The 18836-nt window shown below is 41.5% G+C and overlaps 1 protein-coding gene across 2 annotated transcripts in view; it reads right to left on the reverse strand.

Annotated features, from left to right (window-relative positions):
- Positions 1 to 3984: 3984 nt before the first annotated feature.
- Positions 3985 to 18836, reverse strand: part of LOC139226504 (lysine-specific demethylase 2B-like) — a 193431-nt gene continuing 178579 nt past the window's right edge. For both annotated transcript variants that reach the window (XM_070857335.1, XM_070857334.1), the window contains exons 10-11: positions 15503 to 15721; positions 3985 to 14576 (exon numbers count right to left, since the gene is read on the reverse strand). In XM_070857335.1, the coding sequence (XP_070713436.1) occupies positions 14380 to 14576; positions 15503 to 15721 (416 nt within the window). In that variant the 3' untranslated portion in view covers positions 3985 to 14379. The remainder of the gene's footprint in view (positions 14577 to 15502; positions 15722 to 18836) is intronic.

The following is an 18836-nucleotide window of genomic DNA, read 5'->3' on the forward strand; positions in this document are numbered from 1 at the left end:
GCTTTGGGGAGAAGGTAATTATCTTTACAGCTCTACTTGGAGGAGCAGGAACGATTCCCCTGGCACCCCCCCATGCTCCCACTAGCAGCTCCGGGCTCCCTACCTGTTCTACGGCCTGCTCCCCGTCCAACTGGAAGCTAAACTTTTCAATCCGGCTGACTTCCGGACGGGGATCCTGACAAAAAAAACGCACACTGGTGAAACCCCCCCCCCCCCACCCAGTCAATATTGGGGCTTTGGTCTTTATCTCTAGAGCGCTTGAATACAAGGGGGGTGCAGTTACGTTAGTTACATATAAAGCTTTGGTCAGACCCTATCTAGAGAATGGAGTTCAGTTCCAGGCACTGCACCTCAGGGTACAATGCAGATTCACCAGAATGATACCAGGGCTAAAATATGAGGATAAGTTGCATAGACGAGACTTGTATTCCCTCGAGTATAGAAGATTAAGGGGTGATCTAATTGAGTTGTTTAAGATGATTAAAGGAGTGAATGATTTCCTCTGGTTGGGGGGGGGGGGGGGGGGGAAGAGTCAGAGCAAGGGGGCGGGCACAACCTTAAATTTAGAGCTAGGCCATTCAGGGGTGATGTCAGGAAGCACCTTTTTATACAAAGAGTAGTGAACATCTGTAACTCTTCCCCCAAAAAGCTGGAGGCTAGGTCAATTGAAAATGTCAAAACTTTGTTTTTCGTGAGGCAAGGGTGTTAAGGGATGTGGAACCAAGGCGGGTAGATGGGAACTAAAATAGATCGGCTGTGATCTAATTGAATGGCAGAACAAGCCCGAGGGGCTGAAAGGCTTACTCCAATTCCAATGTTTCTAGCACTGTAAACTGAAGTCCAGGTGCCAGTGATTTAAAAAATGTGAAGGAAGGGGTTATATTCCTTGGAAGCCTGTACTCAGGCAGTGAAGTTGATGGCCTCTTCAACTCACCAACCACCTCATTTGTGTGACCGTTTTAATTTGGGTGTAAAAATTACACAATTGCAGAAGAAGGAAACTACCATGGACTTGAACAGTAGCTATGCAAATGAGTCCCAAGGCAGGTACCGAAATATGTCAAAATGCAAATTCTCTCAATCTTCCCAATCCAATAAGGGCATGACTAATATATGCTGCATAAATGGGTCTCTATTCTCTTGAAAATAAAAGTCTTTAAAATTATGAAAGGTTTTGATAGAGTGGATATAGAGAGAATGTTTCCACTTGTGGGGAAAGGCATAACTAGAGGCCATCAATATAAATTAGTCACCAAGAAATCCAATAGTGAATTCAGAAGAAAATTCTTTACCCAAACTTATTACTGCAGGGAGTGGTTGAAGCGAATAGTATAGATTCACTGGAGTTCAGAAGAATGAGAGTGGATCTCATAGAAATGTTTAAAATTCTGATGGGTTTAGACAGGTTAGATGCAGTAAGAATGTTCCCAATGTTGGGGAAGTCCAGAACCAGGGGGCACAGTCTAAGGATAAGGGGTAAGCCATTTAGGACCGAGATGAGGAGAAATTTCTTCACCCAGAGAGTGGTGAACCTGTGGAATTCTCTATCACAGAAAGATGTTGAGGCCAATTCACTAAGTATATTCAAGAAGGAGTTAGATGTAGTCCTTACTACTAGGGGGATCAAGGGGTATGGCGAGAAAGCAAGAATGGGGTACTGAAGTTGCATGTTCAGCCATGAACCCATTGAATGGCGGTGCAGGCTCGAAGTGCCGAATGGCTTACTCCTGCATCTATTTTCTGTGTTTCTATGCATTTAAAGGGAGGCGAGACAAGCATATGAGGGAGAAGGGAATAGAGGGTTATGCGGATAGATTTAGAGGAGGTAAGACAGCAGGAGGCTCGAGTGGAGCATAAATGCCGGCATGGACTGGTTGTGCCTTATATCCTATGTAATTCTATATAAAATGTTGAAATGAGGATATTCGGGGCTTAAATGTTTGATCATATCCTTCCGCGAGCCATGTTTCAAAAGTTGATATTTACAATGTTTCTCTTGCTCTGAACAGATTTAAAGTAGGTATTAGATGGATCTTCAAACTTCTGTTCAAATTTTTCTGTCAATTTGGGAGTTTTTTTAAATTTACATTCTCCTGGCTCTGCTCCATGTTTTTACCACAAACTTCTCTACAGCTATTGGTATCACTACTCCACATTGTCTGACCCAGTGAGCTTTCTGAGCGATGAATTGGTCTCTAATTCAAGGTTGTAAACTTAGCCATGAGAAGCTTCGATTTATTGAACAGTCAAGGTGGAGGTTCAGCTGGTATTTTGAATGTGAATTCAGCAATCGCAAGGCTCCTATAATTCTGTTTATATTTCCCTGTATCCTTAAAAATGTGACTGTTTAGATCTGTCAATCTACTGATTGTGCCTTCTACGTTCCAGAATCTCTGTTCTGGTGCTGCAGCAGTATTTGGAGTTAGAGGCTTTGGGCAGCTGGGGCCACATTCAGTTGACTCATTTCTTTCACAGAAGTTTCAAGTTCAGTTGTGTTTTGCAAATTCTACTTTTGGATGTGATGAGGCGTTGAGTTTCCTGCAGGTTGAGTGTTGAGTGTGATTGATGAGTTATTTAACTGATTTCATTCATTGCCCATCAACAGTAGTGGTTCTCAATTGTTCTAATTACAGCAAGGCAGCGCAATGCTTTGCTACACTAACAGTGATTACACCCTGGTCCATTCCACAGTCACCCCCAGCACCCCCTCCCCTTCCCACAGCACCTTCCCGTGTAAGCACTGGAGATGCAACATCTGTCCTTTTACCTTCTCCCTTCCCACTATCCAGGGCCCCAAATACTCCTTCCAGGTGAAATAGTGATTTACTTGTATTTCTTTCAATTTAGTATACTGTATTCACTGTTCATATTGGGGAGACCAAGCGTAGATTGGGTGATCGCTTTGCTGAACACCTCCGTTCAGTCCGTAAGTGTGACCCTGAGCTCGGTCGCCTGTCAGTTGAATTCTCCACTCCACTCTGATATCTCCATCCTCGGTCTCCTCCACTGTTCCAATGAAGCTCAATGCAAGCTCGAGGAACAGCACCTCATCTTTTGTTTAGGCACTTTACAGCCTTCTGGACTCAACATAGAGTTCAACAATTTCAAAGCATAGCTTCTGGCCATCTTTGGCTCCCTTCCCCCCACCCCCATATCTTATGTTTTTTTTCTCTCAGTCTAGAATGGCAGTTGGTCATTACTACACCATTCATACCCTATCCAGATTAACCTTTTACTAACCTCGATCATTACCATTTCAATTCGGCCCATCATCCCTTTTGTCTCTCTAATCTCTCCTGCCTTCCACCCTATCACAGACCTTCCCTTTGGTTCTTCCCCTCCCCCTTTCAGTGCTTAAGAATGTGCTGTTTTCGAACATTTGCCAGCTCTGACGAAGGGTCGTCGACCCGAAACGTTAACTCTGTTTTTCTCTTCACAGATGCTGCCTGACCCGCTGAGATTTCCAGCATTTTCTGTTTTTATTTCAGATTCCAGCATTCGCAGTATTTTGCTTTTGTCTTAGTGATGATAATGATTGATGGCCTGGGAGAGAAGAGAAATTTCCAGCAGTCGTGATACTCTCCTAAAGGTAAACAAAAAGAACACTTCTGGCCAGCATTACTCATGAACAATGCACTGCATAAAAGGAGTGAAATGCAGAGAACTGACCCTGGACAATAACTTACAACGGGAAATAATTGGTTTATTCAAAAAAGATCTTTCCCTCCCATTCCATTTGTAAGACTCTCTGGGTTGTACAGTTCCTGACCAAAATCTGACCTGACTCCCTCCCCCCTCCCCAGTCTCTACGCAAGCCATTCCAACTGGAGGTGCATAAGCAGAAGACAAGGTGAATCCACCTCTGATTTCCCTTCAGAGCTGGAGTCTGGTTGATCACCAGCTAATGGTGTCCTATGCTCCAGTGAGGCTCCAGGTCACTGAATGTAACATTCAAAATGTAGCAATTAGAACAGGTGAAAGAGCTTTAAATTTAAAGTAAAACTTTATTCAAGTATAATTGAGATTTCTGAAGTACAGCATGTTTTGTGCAGCTACAAATTCAAAATAAGGATCAGCGGTACAAGGATTAGGAACCAACCAGCCAAACGTTATTTACAAGTGGTATAATGCCTACAAAACATCAACTGAGAAATTACTCAAATCTTTACAAAATTCTGCATTTATTTTCTATTAACAAGGAGAACATCAGGAACAAAAATCACAACCTGAATTATTAGGCATCCCACATGAACTTGTGTGGCCCTCACTAAGTATTTTGGTCAATAAATATGCATACGACACATATACCCAACAATAAAACTCAAGTCTCGGGAGCTGGAGGGTCCCTTCAGCAGTCCCCTGCATTTGTTCTCACTCATTGTTTGAGGATCCTGAATGTACTTGGGTCAAATTGCTACACATAAAAATGGGCACAACCCTCCAATTTGCTGACTGTTAAGCCAGTTTAAACACTGCTGCCAAAACAAAGTGTGGTGTAACAACATGAAAGCATGAACATAGGTAAAACAGGCACGAACAAAAAAAAGTTAAATATTCTCCCTGCAGCATCAGTGACATAGTAGAGGAGTGATTACAAGGGTGGTGGAGTTGCAAAGCTCACTCATGGCTAAGCCAATCATCAGGTTTCACATGGGGTACGGGGTTAAGAGTTAAATTAATTCTTTAACAAACCTAGCCAATAGTGTCTGATTCACTTCAAATGCTGTGAACAGCTAAATTTAAAACCGAATTGCACCACAACCCAGAAGTCAAAACATACAGGAGTTCAACTTCCATGTATAAAACAAGCAATTTGAACGGGATCTGCTTTGCATATTCCACAATGCACTGTGCCAGAGGCAGAAATCCGAACCAGCAAGGAAACGCAATGGAAAGGGACAGGTTAAAATCAAAACGTGCGCCATAGTTGATTCCAATAACCTAGAGACACTTTCCCAGTCTTTTAAAGTGGCAGATGTAAAAAAAATAGCTGAGACACTCAAACAGTTAAGACCTTAATTTAAATTTAATTAAAACCTATTTGTTCTAATGTTTTGAGACAAGCCAAAAACTAAGAGTTTGGACAGCAAAGCAACACAATTTGACATTTTAAGTGGTTGTCATGCAGGTCACAGTATAGGATATTCCAACATGTGCATAGTGAGTACTCTGCTCCTAATAATTATTCCACCAGCCATAAACAGCAGAGATACCTTACACTGGAAATGGGCTCACGCCACTGGAACCTCTCTCTCTCTCTCTCTCTCTCCTGATTTTGAGTTTTTCTTAAAACACAATGAATATTTCACTTTTGATTGTCCTTCTATGAAGTTCTGTACACATTATAAACAGACCCTGGAGGGGCAATGGCTTAAGTGGTACTGTCGCAATGTTGCTTGTTCACTAGTCTCCATGACAGTTACAGAACTTGAAACTTTACAATTTCTTGGTACAGAAGCTCCACATGAAGATGACATTTTCGACAACTCAAGAAACTGCTGCAAAGCCTTAATCAATTTCACCCTGCTGCCATTTACGGTTCTCCCGAACCCACCATTTTGTTTTGCTCTATCAGCCAGCACCACCTTGCTATTACAGAAATTGCCGTTAACAATTGCCTTTAACATTTACAGACAATAACAACATGTTTGTTTAAAAAAAAACTTGAAATTATTTCCCAAAAGTGAGGATTAAGTGCACAACACAAGTTTTAAGCAACTGCAGTGCGGCTACCGTGAAAATTCGATAAATGCTGCAGCCATTAAACAAAGGCATCTCAATGTTTCTGGCTGGCAAGAGGATAGATGTTCTGAAGTGACCATCACAGGGACTGAAGCACACAGATTTTAAAAAAATTACAAATTCTGGTTTCGATGCAAAATGGTTTTGGGTGCGCATTGAGACGAGCGTGGCAGAATAATTAGAGTCAGATGCCGATCTGATTCCTGAGCTCGCTGGAGCCACCTGAGGAGAGGTCATGCCTTGGTGTTTCGGTTTCACACTAGGTGGAGTATAATCCAATCTAGTTTGGAGCCAGGCTTAAAGGAGTTGAGCTGGGGAGTGTAACCATAGCATCCAGTCTTTAAATTGAAAGGAAAGTAGCAAATGCTGCCACCTCCGCAGGAGGAGCAGAGATGTGCACACACCATTGCTGGTGGACAGGGCACACTGCCAGCCCGTGGTAGAATACCAGACATTCCAGCTGTGCAACTATTAGTCTCAGATCAGAGCTGTAAACACAACTTCGAAAGTGCGTTTTGGGAAGAGAAATGGTTTCTAGTACTCAAAGGCAGGTAAGCATTCAGACACGAGTTAGAAAGACCATTTTTCTTGGACAGTATTGACATTCAGATCACTGTGACAGGCACCACCTTAGCAGGTCCAAATGACTGTATTTGGATAGGAGCATATAGCTTAGTACATTCCCATGACATTCCTCTACTTGTTTTATTTTTAATACAAGTGTTAACCTGTCTATATTAAATGGTTAACGTCCCTGCTAAAATAGGTAGAGGAACCTCATGTGGACTCAAAGCATGTGTCCACAAATATCAGCAAGAGTCCTTTTTTAGGTTTATGTAATACACAAGCTGTAATTATTATGGGCACGGGCTTTAGTTTTATGGAACGCAGCAGCAGCCAGTTTGGCTCGAATTTAAAAAGAAAATTCCTTCATAAATGGGGTCACAGATACAGAAGGCACTATTCTAGTCAGCAAGTGCAACTCAACATCTTCTTTTCGTTTATCAAATATATTTGGAGGGATGCTTTAAACATAAACTAAACAGAACACAGCATTTATATAGCATTTGTCCCAGAGGGGAAACGCATTTCAGAAGGGGTCAGTTGGCAGATTTGACAGTGAAAGTGACAAAAAAGGGGCGGCTGATTGTTGAACATGTTGGGGTATGAATTTTCTCCACGTGTCATTAATAGCTCCTTTTATTAACATCCATTGAAAGCTACAGGAAGTAACCTTTGTGGGATGGCTATACACAAACATGTCAGTGCCCAATGGATGAAGAAATTAAATATAGAAAAATTAGAAATGGTCAGAAAGATTTAAAATGTTTTAAAATGGCCTGTCATCAGGAAAGGGCAGTTTTCCATTAATGGCAAGTAATTTAAAATGCAGAAAACTGCAGCATTCAAACAGGGTAGAACATTAGTACGAGGTTTGGGTTTCAGGAGGTTATCTTCACAAGGCTGGAGTTCCAATTTTGTTAGACAAGGACCACCCCCCCCCCCCCCAACAGAAAAATAATTCAAACTCCTTATAGCACATTATCTGAATTTGCCCAATTTAACCTGCCATTAACCATCAACGTGCCTTTTAAAAAAAAAAACAGGTTAATATGGTTCAAAGAGCACTGTTGAAATCTACCAACTAAATATGGGTGTCAGTAAATGGTTTAATTCTTAACTGCTTTGCAGACATTTTAAAAATGACCCGTAAAACAAGTTTAAAATGAACAAAACTGTCTTTCACTGGCGAGACCCCCAGGCTGAGCAGGTAGTGGTACTGAACGTCGGTAGAAATGTGGGTTCGCAAACAGAGCGTCCCCAGTTCGGCTAGTTAGCCACTTCTTAGCGAAGCTTTGAGGTGATCTATCATGCCATAGTGGAGCACAGCATCTCGAAGCTGTAATGCCCTGCAGTACACAAGGAAACTAAGCAGCCAGCACTGCCAGAGTGTGGACAGTCCAAACACAGTGAGGGGAGGTTGTGGGGGGAAGAAAGAGAGGAGTGGGTATGAGGAAAAAGGCAATACAATACCAAATAATGTATTTAAAAAAAATAAAACATTTTGACCATTCTAATTTCATTGCAAAAAACAGTAAAATGCTTTACTCAGTGAAATGACACCGTTGGTGGCAGAATTCAGAACACATTGTCATTTAGTTTCTTAGGAATAGCTTTATCCATAATTATATTACACTGTTAGAAATTCCGGAAAACAAATTGATACCCGAGTGAGTGAATAACCCTGCAAATTATGCAAAGAATAATAACACTCCCCTAAAGCCACCAATCCAATTAATTACCAATGTAACAAGGTGAATTGTATTCTACTGAGCGGGCAAGGGTGATGTGGGGGGCAGGGGGGAGGGGAAGAGGCAGAGGCCTGCCTTGTTGGATCTTCGCTACCATTACCTGCTCTTGTACTCTTTACCCAGGAAGTGACCCCTGACGTAGTCAAATAGTCCCATTTGTTCTATTCCCATTCTCCACCAGAAATAATGACAAGACAAAGACTGAAAATTCAGAGGGTGAGCCACCGTTCTGGAGCAAACGTACAACCATAAGGCAAAAGAATCTTCAATTAGATATAGAAGTGGGAGGGAGGCCTTGTGGCAGCCATGTAATTTTGCCATTTTTATCTCCCTTCCAATTGTAGCAGTGTCCTATAACTGATCCAAGTCGTCTCCCTTTGCAGTGAAGCTCTGTAGCATGAATGGGAGATGCAATCTAGATTTCTTAAAATGCCGAGAGGAATGAATAATGTAGGTCTAGGCAGGTTAGTTAAAGTGGAGTGCAAGTACAAAATTAAAGGACACAAATACTCCCTTCCCTGCCCCTCCCTTAGAGAGGGATGTGGAAAAGACTCCCAGATAAAGCACTAATGCTATATTAACCAACACCTTGAAGGTTGCTTTTACACTTAGTGCTTTGCAGCTTGGGTTGTGGGAGGCCAATGTCCATACATTTCTGTGAGCCTACCAGTCTGGTGCTGGGATGAAGGGAGATGGTGGATGGACATCGGGCTCTTGTGACCCAACTACAGGAGCAGCTGAAGAGCTGGATGGGTAGGAACGGGATGAAGGGTTATTAATTAAATAAAATATGATAGACTGCTGTGTGGAACACAACAGTTCTTGAGCTGCTGGCACTTCAGAAATGTCACAGCAAGGAAAGAAGCAGTCCAGTGTTAGTAGGTCGATGAATATTCTAGAGTTTACATCCGTTTTCCAGAAGAGAGGGAAGGCTAAGCAGCAGCAGGATTGCAGAACCTTTTTGTGTGTGAAGTTTGACAGGAGAGGGTTTGACAATCTCTCCCCCCCCCCCCACGGTTTTATGCTTTATCCATTTACTAATATCTGGAGAGGGCTTTATGGCAGGAAATTGGTCATGAACATATAACAACAACAACAACAACAACCAGACAGAAGCAGCAGAGCTGCTGAAAGGTGATACTGGACTGAGGTTAGTCCCACTCTCCTACAACCAGTACCTGTATCACTAACATAGCTCATACACTCCAGTGTACATTTTAAAGCACATTAGTAACATCTAGTGGTAGAATTGTTGAATTAAAAAAATAATGACAGCTGGTAGGTCTAAATAAACAGGAGATTTTTTTTTAAAACCTGTGTATTTAAAAACACCAGGCTCTTGCTGGCTACAGAATACAACCACAATTGTGGCTTAATATCTGCAAATGAAGATAAAAAATAAAAGTTTGCATTTGAGTAAAAAAAAAGCCTGAATTTAACTGTGCACCAATGTTCCCTCAAGTTTGTGTATGCATGGTTCCTCCCATTTAAAAGCGGTGAGTGGGCTGCGCGGGACCTCCAGAGCGTTGCGCGTCCGCACAGCTTAGCGGAAACATTGCCGTGGACTTACCCAGTCTGATGATCAGTCACACTTAGGTAATGCATCTTAGGGGGCTTCAGACCTCCACAACTCATTTGATTCGACCTTCCATTTTATTAGTAGGACCCAACTCTGACAAGTGGTACTGTACCATTTTCAGTGTTCATAAGCAAGTTCCAAATCATGGTTAATTGAGAAACACAGAGAATCAGATAATACTGAGCTACACAAATTAGGTCTTCACTGCGCAAAACCCAAGAGGGTGTCAAAAGATAAAAACAGTATATAAATTAACAACTATTTCAGACACCTCACGTTTATATACTTTACTGGCTAAATAATTTTCACAATTTTGCACATGCTGTTTCCATATAAAAGTTTTTTTATAGAAAAATATTCACATAACAGCTCTGACGGATTTATTTGAGTAAAGAGGTTTAAGAACAATGCAACTTTTTATAGGTTGAATTATTTTTGAATGGCAATATTCGCCTTTAGCAAACTGCAATTTCTTTTCATTTGAAATGAAATACTTTTGGGACCTAGAAAGGAGAACTGGTGATATTAGCAGACACATCTAGATGACATTGCCCTGCTGTCATTTATCGGAGCAATAGGTTAAAGCCTGCGATCAAACAGCAGACAAAGCAATGTCATACGAATGTGTTAAATATTGACAATTAATTTGGCAGCTGCCATTTCTAGGCCTGTGTGTCGGCAACTTTGTGCTGGCAACCAATCCACATTCTTAAGGTGAAAACACTGGAGGTTTTGGGCTATATAACTCAAACAATAGAATTAAAACAGTGTTCCTCTCTGGTTATACTTCAATGGACAGAACTGATGTTCCTCCAGCCAAATGCAATATTAGATGGTGCTTCAGCCAAGACACCCAGCACAGTTGACTCCTCTCAATACTGATACCATACGTTAAATCCAGTGACATGTTTCTCCATCTTGTTGAAATGAGCAGTGGCATAGCTTTGCCAAAAATCATTATTTAGATGCCACCTGTATTTAGCGAAGTTTTTTTTTACTGAATTTAACACAATTCTTTTTCATTTCAGTGACACTTTGAATTCTGTCAACAGTGTTTAAAGAAATACTCCAAACCTATTTCCCAGAGGCTCTGAAAGTGGAATAAGACAAACATACTAAAGACGACAGTTCAAGAGTATGAAAATAAACACGCACAATTTTTTTTTATAAAGTGAAAAAAACACAGGATTTAAGGACACACAAAAAAAAATAAAAATCGCTCATGAATTCTGCAGGATTACTTTGAGATATAAATTTACCAATTTAAAAAAGATATATATTTTTGAAGTTACATATCTTATATCTCCTGATTGGGATTTTCTTTTTAAAATAAAAACATTTTTAAAACTCTTCCAGATTAGCCTGAAGAGGAGAGGTTAGTTCCTGTTAGCTGCATTATCCTGGAGTATTTCTTTAATAAGATGTTAACGGTACAACAAAAACACTACTGTGGAAAATTTTGTCAGTTAATTTTATATTGGGTATGACAGTCGCAGAGAACAATATAACTCCGTCTAATGTAAAACCCTCTGTGAAACTGGTGTCAAAAGTGCTTTCATTCTAATTTCACACATGGAGCAAGCTTCCTTGCACCATTAGCTAAGTGTAAATAAATGCGCCAATGCGTATGCATATAAAATGTATTTATACACACAATTTGAATTCACTGAGTGCACACATGCAAGTGATAATCCACACTGAGCCAGCTTTCTACTGTGAATCATACACAGCACAGTGCCATTGGAACCAAAAGACAATCAGAGGCCAGGCAGTCAGAATTACAAGAACACAGTTTTGCTAAAATGAAAAGAAATAAGTCCATTGTAAAACCAGGAAGGATAAATCTCGTCTATGGACCTTTATAAGAAGCATTTATGTCAGGTGTTGTCAACCCCACTTAACCCCAAAAAGTCAACCGTAAACAACTGACTGATCAGCTTTGCATATTCAGATGTTCCTGTATGGAGCATAGTCTACTGACCAATGAGTTTATGAGCCTGCACTGCATAGAAAGGGAGAAATGCTGCACTGGTTAAGAGAGAAAAAAAAATGTTGTGCAACAGACCAAGCAATGTAAAATTTCTTCAGAATATCGTGCTGTCTTCAGCATTCTTCCCCCCCACCGATCTTTGGATCAAACAAAGCCGTCAAAGTTTTGGTTTTAGGTATAAATTTAAAATTACACACCCCTTTATATTTGAATCTATTTCAAACCCCACTGGAATGAACCCCCGCAATGCTTCCATAAAGCAGCAGGTGCTTCAGTATAATGCACAGACCTTTACAGCTGCTGCTATCTTGAATTGGTGCAGTCACAAGTACCGTCTACATTCTAAGGGGTGAAGATGTGCCAGATATTTAGTGCATTCTCATACAATGAATCAATTTTCTTTGTTTAGATGAGATATACAGAGCAGGTATTCTGTTTTATCCATAGGCAGCATGCTGTGGCCAATACTTGGAATGATTTACTGCTAATATTTGTAGTGAGGAAGCAAGGTACAGTAGAAGACAAGTAGCAGGTCTACATTGCTTTTGAAGCCAGACATCAATAAGCGAGGCTGTAAGGAAAGTTCTCTATTTATCAGACATCTACTCACCCTCTCTATCAATGCGCAGACTGATGACTGAAGCTTAAAGATGGGTGCAATGTGTTGGCATAACCAAAGTCATACTAGCATTGTATTGGGCTAGAGTTTCCACCGATTGGTTATGCATGGTGAGAAATTGAGCCCCACGTAAAATTTAAAAACAATACAGAACCAGAGAATCTTTGCTCGGAGGAAGGAAACACCTATAAATCAGATACTGTAATAAAGTGAGTGCAGCAAATATTCTGAACCCCAAAACTTTAACTCAGGCTGTCGAAAAACACAAATTAGGATGGGTATTCCAGAGCCGGTTCAGCTATTGTAAAGACTGCTCACCCTCAAGGTGAGAACAAACTAATTCACGTATAACAATCTATGGTAGTGGGCATATTTACCAGCAAAACCCCCCATCCAATGTTAATACAAGGCCACACCAGTAAAACAGGATTTGCTCAGTATATGGGGTTGGCAAACATGTAGGCAAAAGACCAGAATTTATATCAGCTGTTTTCTGAAATGTGATTTCTCCAGTGTTCTTCCTGTGGTGACAACTCAAAATGCTCATAGCATTTCCGTTTAGTTAAAAGTGCTTGGGAGCATTCTTAGATAAAAAATTATTTCTGCTGCTATCTACAGGCTAGATGTTACAGATCCAATTTAAAATCTTCCATATTTGGCAAACCAGTAATGTTTACAGTACAATAGGAACAAACTGTGTGTACTGGGTGAGCATGGTTATTTACAATGAAAGTTAATTATTAAAACTCAGTGCCTTACTCAACACGGATTCCTTAAAAAAAGACAACGCCAGTGCAAAAACAAGATAAGACAATGAACCTGGTTAGAATTCCCAGTACTGTTGTTCCCTGGCAGGAACTGTAGTGATGGAATATTACAAGCTGGTACAATAGGAGTCAAAAGTCCTACGTGTTTGTTTAGCTAATGGTCTAAAACAGTTATCCTGCTTCCATTTTCTTTGTCATGTTTAATGGGGACAGAAGGAAAAACTAATAGTGAAGTATTCCTTTCAGAGTATTCATTTTCTCTAAATGCAATTGCTGCATATTCCCCATTTATCTGATTAAAGCACTGTGTGATCACTTAATCAGGCCATTTGGGGTTGCCACTGTGCATTCTTAAATACTACGAAATATGAGCAAAATCATATCATTGCTGATCACTATTAAGTAAAGCACATCCTAACAATGCAGAATTTTGTTATAAAATGTGTCAGAGGAAAACAATATGTAGTCTATGAGGACTTTTTCACTTTACAGCACAACCTTTTCCCACAATTCTGAGCAGGACTTCAGTGTCATAGCAACCAATGTGACCTAAATAAATGAGCTAGTCTGTTTTGACCAAAGGAACAAGAAGTCACTGAGAAAAATCCATTGCAGGAATGAATGGAGTCTATTAAGGACCGGAATTATTTCACCAATGGCGTTTTGCAAACTGATTGAACTTGGTTTTCAGTATTAATGTGCTGATTCACCCACCACCTATTCATCATAGATTAGAAATGCAGTGCAGCAAAACTGAATGTCTACTGAAACATTGTACATTTCTGCAGAAGAAAAGTGTTATTAAAAATGTACTGTACTTATATTGGAAGTACAGGATATTACATTGGACTGTAATCAAATTTAGACAGACAAAATGGCTATTGTCTTTTCCAAAATTAAATTGCAGCCCATCTTTAAGCTTTCTTGTGTTTTTTTCCCCAAACATGCATAATATCAGATGTGATATGCATGTCTCCATGTTCTGTGTAGTTTTAAATATTCCCTAAATCTACAGTATTACCCTTTTGTATTTTAGGGGGCAAAGGAGAGAGGGGGAGGGGATTTACTACCAGAGGATAATGTTTAGAACCCTGTATTTGCAATACAAAAACATTTTTGTCCAAAACCATGCTTCATCTTCTAGGCCAAGACAATTACACTAGTAATTTCCCTCCAAAACTATACAACAGTCACTGGATCACTGACTTTACCGGCAGTGAAAGACATGATCGCCATGACAACTCCAGACTGTCACGGCATGGCCCACACACAGAGACCCCAAGCAGTGGGCGAAGGCAATATGTTGCATCTGCGCCGTCTCCATCAGGACTCAGGAACATTCCGGCAAAGGCTTATGGGCGTCCGTGAGGCTACTTTGTCAATTGTAAACTGCTTCTCTTTAACAGTTTGTCTTCTGAGAGTTCAAAGGGGGTGACAGCTGCCAGGCCTTCCACAAGCTGCTGACAGGCCTGGGGAGAAATCAGTTTGCAATTCCGAAGATCGATTCGAGTAAGGTTTGGGCAGTGTTTAAGCAGCAATAGGCACTGATCTGTTATTCGATGGCAACCTGAAAGGAGCAAGTTAAAATAAATGAACAAATGTCGCCAAATACTATTAATACAAGCATTTTCAGCAAATTAAAGCAGTTTTCATACTTGCCCCAGGTTTTAGGACTGCAATGCCAAGCTGACTTGTGCATTAATATAAAATCTGATTTCCTGTAGGCCCACAGGTGGCCAATTGGGAAATGAAGGGCCTGGTCTGCATGTGTGTATTAGACCAACTCTCACATTTTCCAAATTTTCTTCTTTTGACAGCCTTGCCGTACATCCTTCTTCTGATACACACACTTACTAACTAACTAAATATATATACAGAATGGTGCATCAATACTCCCCAAGACCATCATGAATCTGCCCTGGTACAAGAGAAATAGGTTATAATGGATACCCAGAGTGCTCTCTCCAATCAGTAATCTCATTTTGGGGCTTAGTTAATAACCTACTCTGATTCACTCCCATAGTTTATGACACTATTATTCACACTCCTTAAAGATTGCTGCCTTGTAATTATCACAAATGATCCCCAGTCTGTCACTGCAGTATGCAGCCCGTCATTTTGTCATTAGGTGCGATATTTGTTGATGGTGATTTTGCCAGCCAAAAACCGCAGAAAATGAAAATGAATGCGGTTTAGGCCAAGAGCTTTTAGCCACATTAACAGGCTTGGAAACACCCACATCATCAGCACATTCACAAGCATCTAAAGTGTGGCATCTCTAAGTTTTTAAAGGTGGAACCTCAACCGAGTTATTTTTAACGGGAATATGTTATGTTTTGGGAATTAATCTATCCTAACCCGATAACCAGTGAATTATGTAAAGATGGCAAGAACACCACTGGTCAAGTTGGCTAGACGCACAGGATCATATTCTTCCTGTCAAGGGTTCATAAGAAAACAAAGGATGTTGGAGAGATGTCAATGGCCTTTTACCTGAAAGGTTAATTTCAGTCAGTGTTTCCCGTACAGAAGATCCAGCAGCCGTCAGGAGGGCGATGGACTGATCGGTCACATGGTTACATTGGCTGAGGTCCAGCTTGTTCAGCATTGGCATGTGGCGGGTCATCAGTGCCAGAGAGCAGTCGGTGATGTCCAGACCCGCAAGGTGAAATTCGGTCAGGTTCCACAGTTTGCTCTGATTATTGTTCTGACCTACAGAAGACATGAAAAGAGCAGCTTCTTTCAAAGGGCATGTTAAAATTAGTTAGTGACTGCAGCATAATCACAACCAAAGAAATGCAAGGCATTTGCAAAAAAATAAACTCGAGGACATTGTGCAACAAAAAATATCAGCACATTGCCTATTAAAGCTGGCTTGTATGGACTCTCTCCTTCGCCACCTGATTGTCAAGCTTGGCGGGGAGAGGCACAGCAAGTTGATAAAAGTATAATACTGCTGTAAAAAATAACCGGCAAGTAAAACAAATAGTCTGACCCGAGAGGATGCTGGTTTTAATCTATTTTTGTATTTCTCATTTGAAAATACATATTTAATATGGCTTTCAGGTATTAACATGATAATATTATGTTGAAATGTCAGTCACAGTTAGTTAAAAGGAAACATACTACTAATATTATGGAACTGACTATTTGTACTGCCCTTTTTCTGTCCTTCTGCGCCTGCGTCCTCTCGAGACTCCGCCCCCCAATGCCTTCCGCTTGAAACCGGAACCAGAAGTGGGGCCCCAAACACATTCTTTCTGAAGCCTCCCACCTCGCCCCGATGGCTGGGGGAGGGCAGCGGCAAGTGAGAGAGAGAGAACATCTGGGGGGGAGAGAGATAGAGCTGGGGGAGGGTGGGGGAGGGGAAAAGGGAGGGGAGAGCTTGGGGAGAGGGGAAAAGGGAGGGGAGAGCTTGGGGGGGGGGGGGGGAAGAGATGGCGAGAGCTTGTTTGTGGGGTGGGGGTAAAGAGAGAGAGAGAGAGAGAGATAACATTTTGGAGGGGGGTGGAAGAGGTGGAAAGGGAGGAGAGAGCTGGGGTGGGGGGGGGGGGGAGGAGAGAGCTGGGGTGGGGGAGGGAAGAGAGAGAGAGAGAGAGAGGGGGGTTGGGAGGGGGTAGGGAGGAGAGAGAGAAAGAGAACTTGGGGTGGGGTGGTATGAGAGATAGAGCCAGCTTGGGGGGGGGGGGGGGGGGGAAAGAGAGCCTGGGGAGGGGTGGGGGAAAGAGAGAGACACGGGTGAGGGGGGTTCAGAGGGGAGAGGGTGAACTCAGGGAAGACAGATCACATTCTTCCAACTCCCTTTATACCCACCCCCAATTTCTCGGAAAGTTCGGTGCGTGTGTTACAAGGAACATCGTTGGGGCGGATGAAATCCAAAAGTCACGACACTGTCATTATTCACTCTTAACAATCCACAAACAATGCTCCGTCTATGGCCGGGCGAGGGGGGCGCGGTAAGGTCATGCACTTGCGCTTGGGTAAGGGACTTCAGCGGGGCGAGGCAGTACTTGCGCTGGGGTAAGGGACTTCGGCTGGCACTTAGTGGCTTTTGGCAAGATCTATCCTCTGGCTTCTGAAGTCAAAATGGATTGAGCTACAATTTGTGAAGTCAGTCAGAACTTGGGCTGGGCGGTTCCAATTACACACTCCACAGAAAATTCAGGGTGTGGCTTATCCTCCAAAGTGGACCAATCAGCAATAGGTATAGTGAAATTGGAGAGCCAATCAGAGACAAGGCGACCATTTTGGCAGTACAAATCGATGTATCCTAATTTTATTGCTTAAAAGCACAATTGCTGTTACAAATATTTTCACTATCATTGTTTCTTCCATTTCAGCAGCTAATGGTGAGGTGGATCCACTGTGAGGTAATCAACAGGTAGTCTGTTGTGATCCATCTGGTCTTGAAATAAATGAAGTGCCTTCCACTACCCATCTCTGCAGAGCATTGAAGAGAAGGATAGATGGGGAGGGGTAGGGGGAGGCGAGGTGCGGAAAGGCACGAGGATGGTGGAGCTGAGAGAGGAGGGTGGAGAGAGAGAAGTGAGAGCAGAACCTCGAGCATAATTTGTCCAATGTTTCAACCAATGGGCTTTGAATGCTCTTACAGAAAGGCTACTATTGCTAAGGGGTGATACCTTCAGGTCTCCTCAAATTTATTGTTCCCTCAACTAAGAATAAAATTGGCATATTCCACTGAACCCTGCGAACGCTTCATCATTCATATAGCCATATTCATTTCTGCACAAGCACTTCATTAGAATCACTTCCACAATATCCAACATAAACCTGTGAAGATTTTAGAGATTTACAATCCAGAAAATTGAATATTTGATAAAAATATTAAATCAGGGTAGAATTCTATAAATATCAATTGACCCATCATGTAACAAATATCTAGTCAGTGTGGGTCCTACTGGATTAAAATCCCAATGTTCTTCCATCATCTTGCTTGTTACTGTTCTCTGCATCTCTAGAGTTGGACATTTCTTTTAATGGTAGATTTATTCCAGTGTCATCGGCCCTTACACTTTACAATTGGCATTACGTGGAAGCCCATTCAATGCAGTTTCATCTTATTCCTTTTAAATCTACGCTGCTAAATATACCATTTGGAAACTGGGTGCCATTTTAGACATCCCCAGCTTCCAGGAGTCTGTGGAGAAAGTTACAGTGATGATTATTCTGGTTCAATTGTCTTTAGTGCTTTTTATTAGGGTATGACAAGATTTAATGTAATGTTCCAGTGACAGATCAGCACAACACAAACCTTCAATAAGCTGTTCCATTTGGATAATTTTAATCCTTTGCTACGTCACCTTACTGAAATATCAACTGTCAATGGAGACTTGGATATAGACCAAGATCTAATGCTGAGTGTGTAGTTCCTAATCTGAATCACTTTCACTTTCTTTATCAAGTCTCCCACGTCCTCATTTATTTCACTATCTGGGAATTGCCCTGTGTTTGTTTTGGAGCCGGGAGGGGGAGGGGGGTTGCGGTGCTGAAGAGACACCAGGGAGGGGGGAGGGGAGAGAGAGAAAGTATGGGGGGGGGGGGGAGAAAGAGAGAGAGAGAGAGAGAGAGAGAGAGAGGGGGGGGGAGGGAAATTTACTAAAAATTAATTTAATGCTAAACAAATTGATGATAGCTATACTGAAAGGGGATCTGAATATTTCAAAACACATGGGCAACCTTGCCCCATCTATTCAGAGGTGATGAAAGCAATTTTAACTTTTATAGCCAGTAAGTTGTTGAAGTGCTAGTGAAGAGTCACACCAGAAACACATTAAATGAATCCATCATCACTGTGCAAATGAAACTA

This window comes from Pristiophorus japonicus, chromosome 16 (assembly GCF_044704955.1).
Source record: "Pristiophorus japonicus isolate sPriJap1 chromosome 16, sPriJap1.hap1, whole genome shotgun sequence".
Classification (NCBI taxonomy): domain Eukaryota; kingdom Metazoa; phylum Chordata; class Chondrichthyes; family Pristiophoridae; genus Pristiophorus; species Pristiophorus japonicus.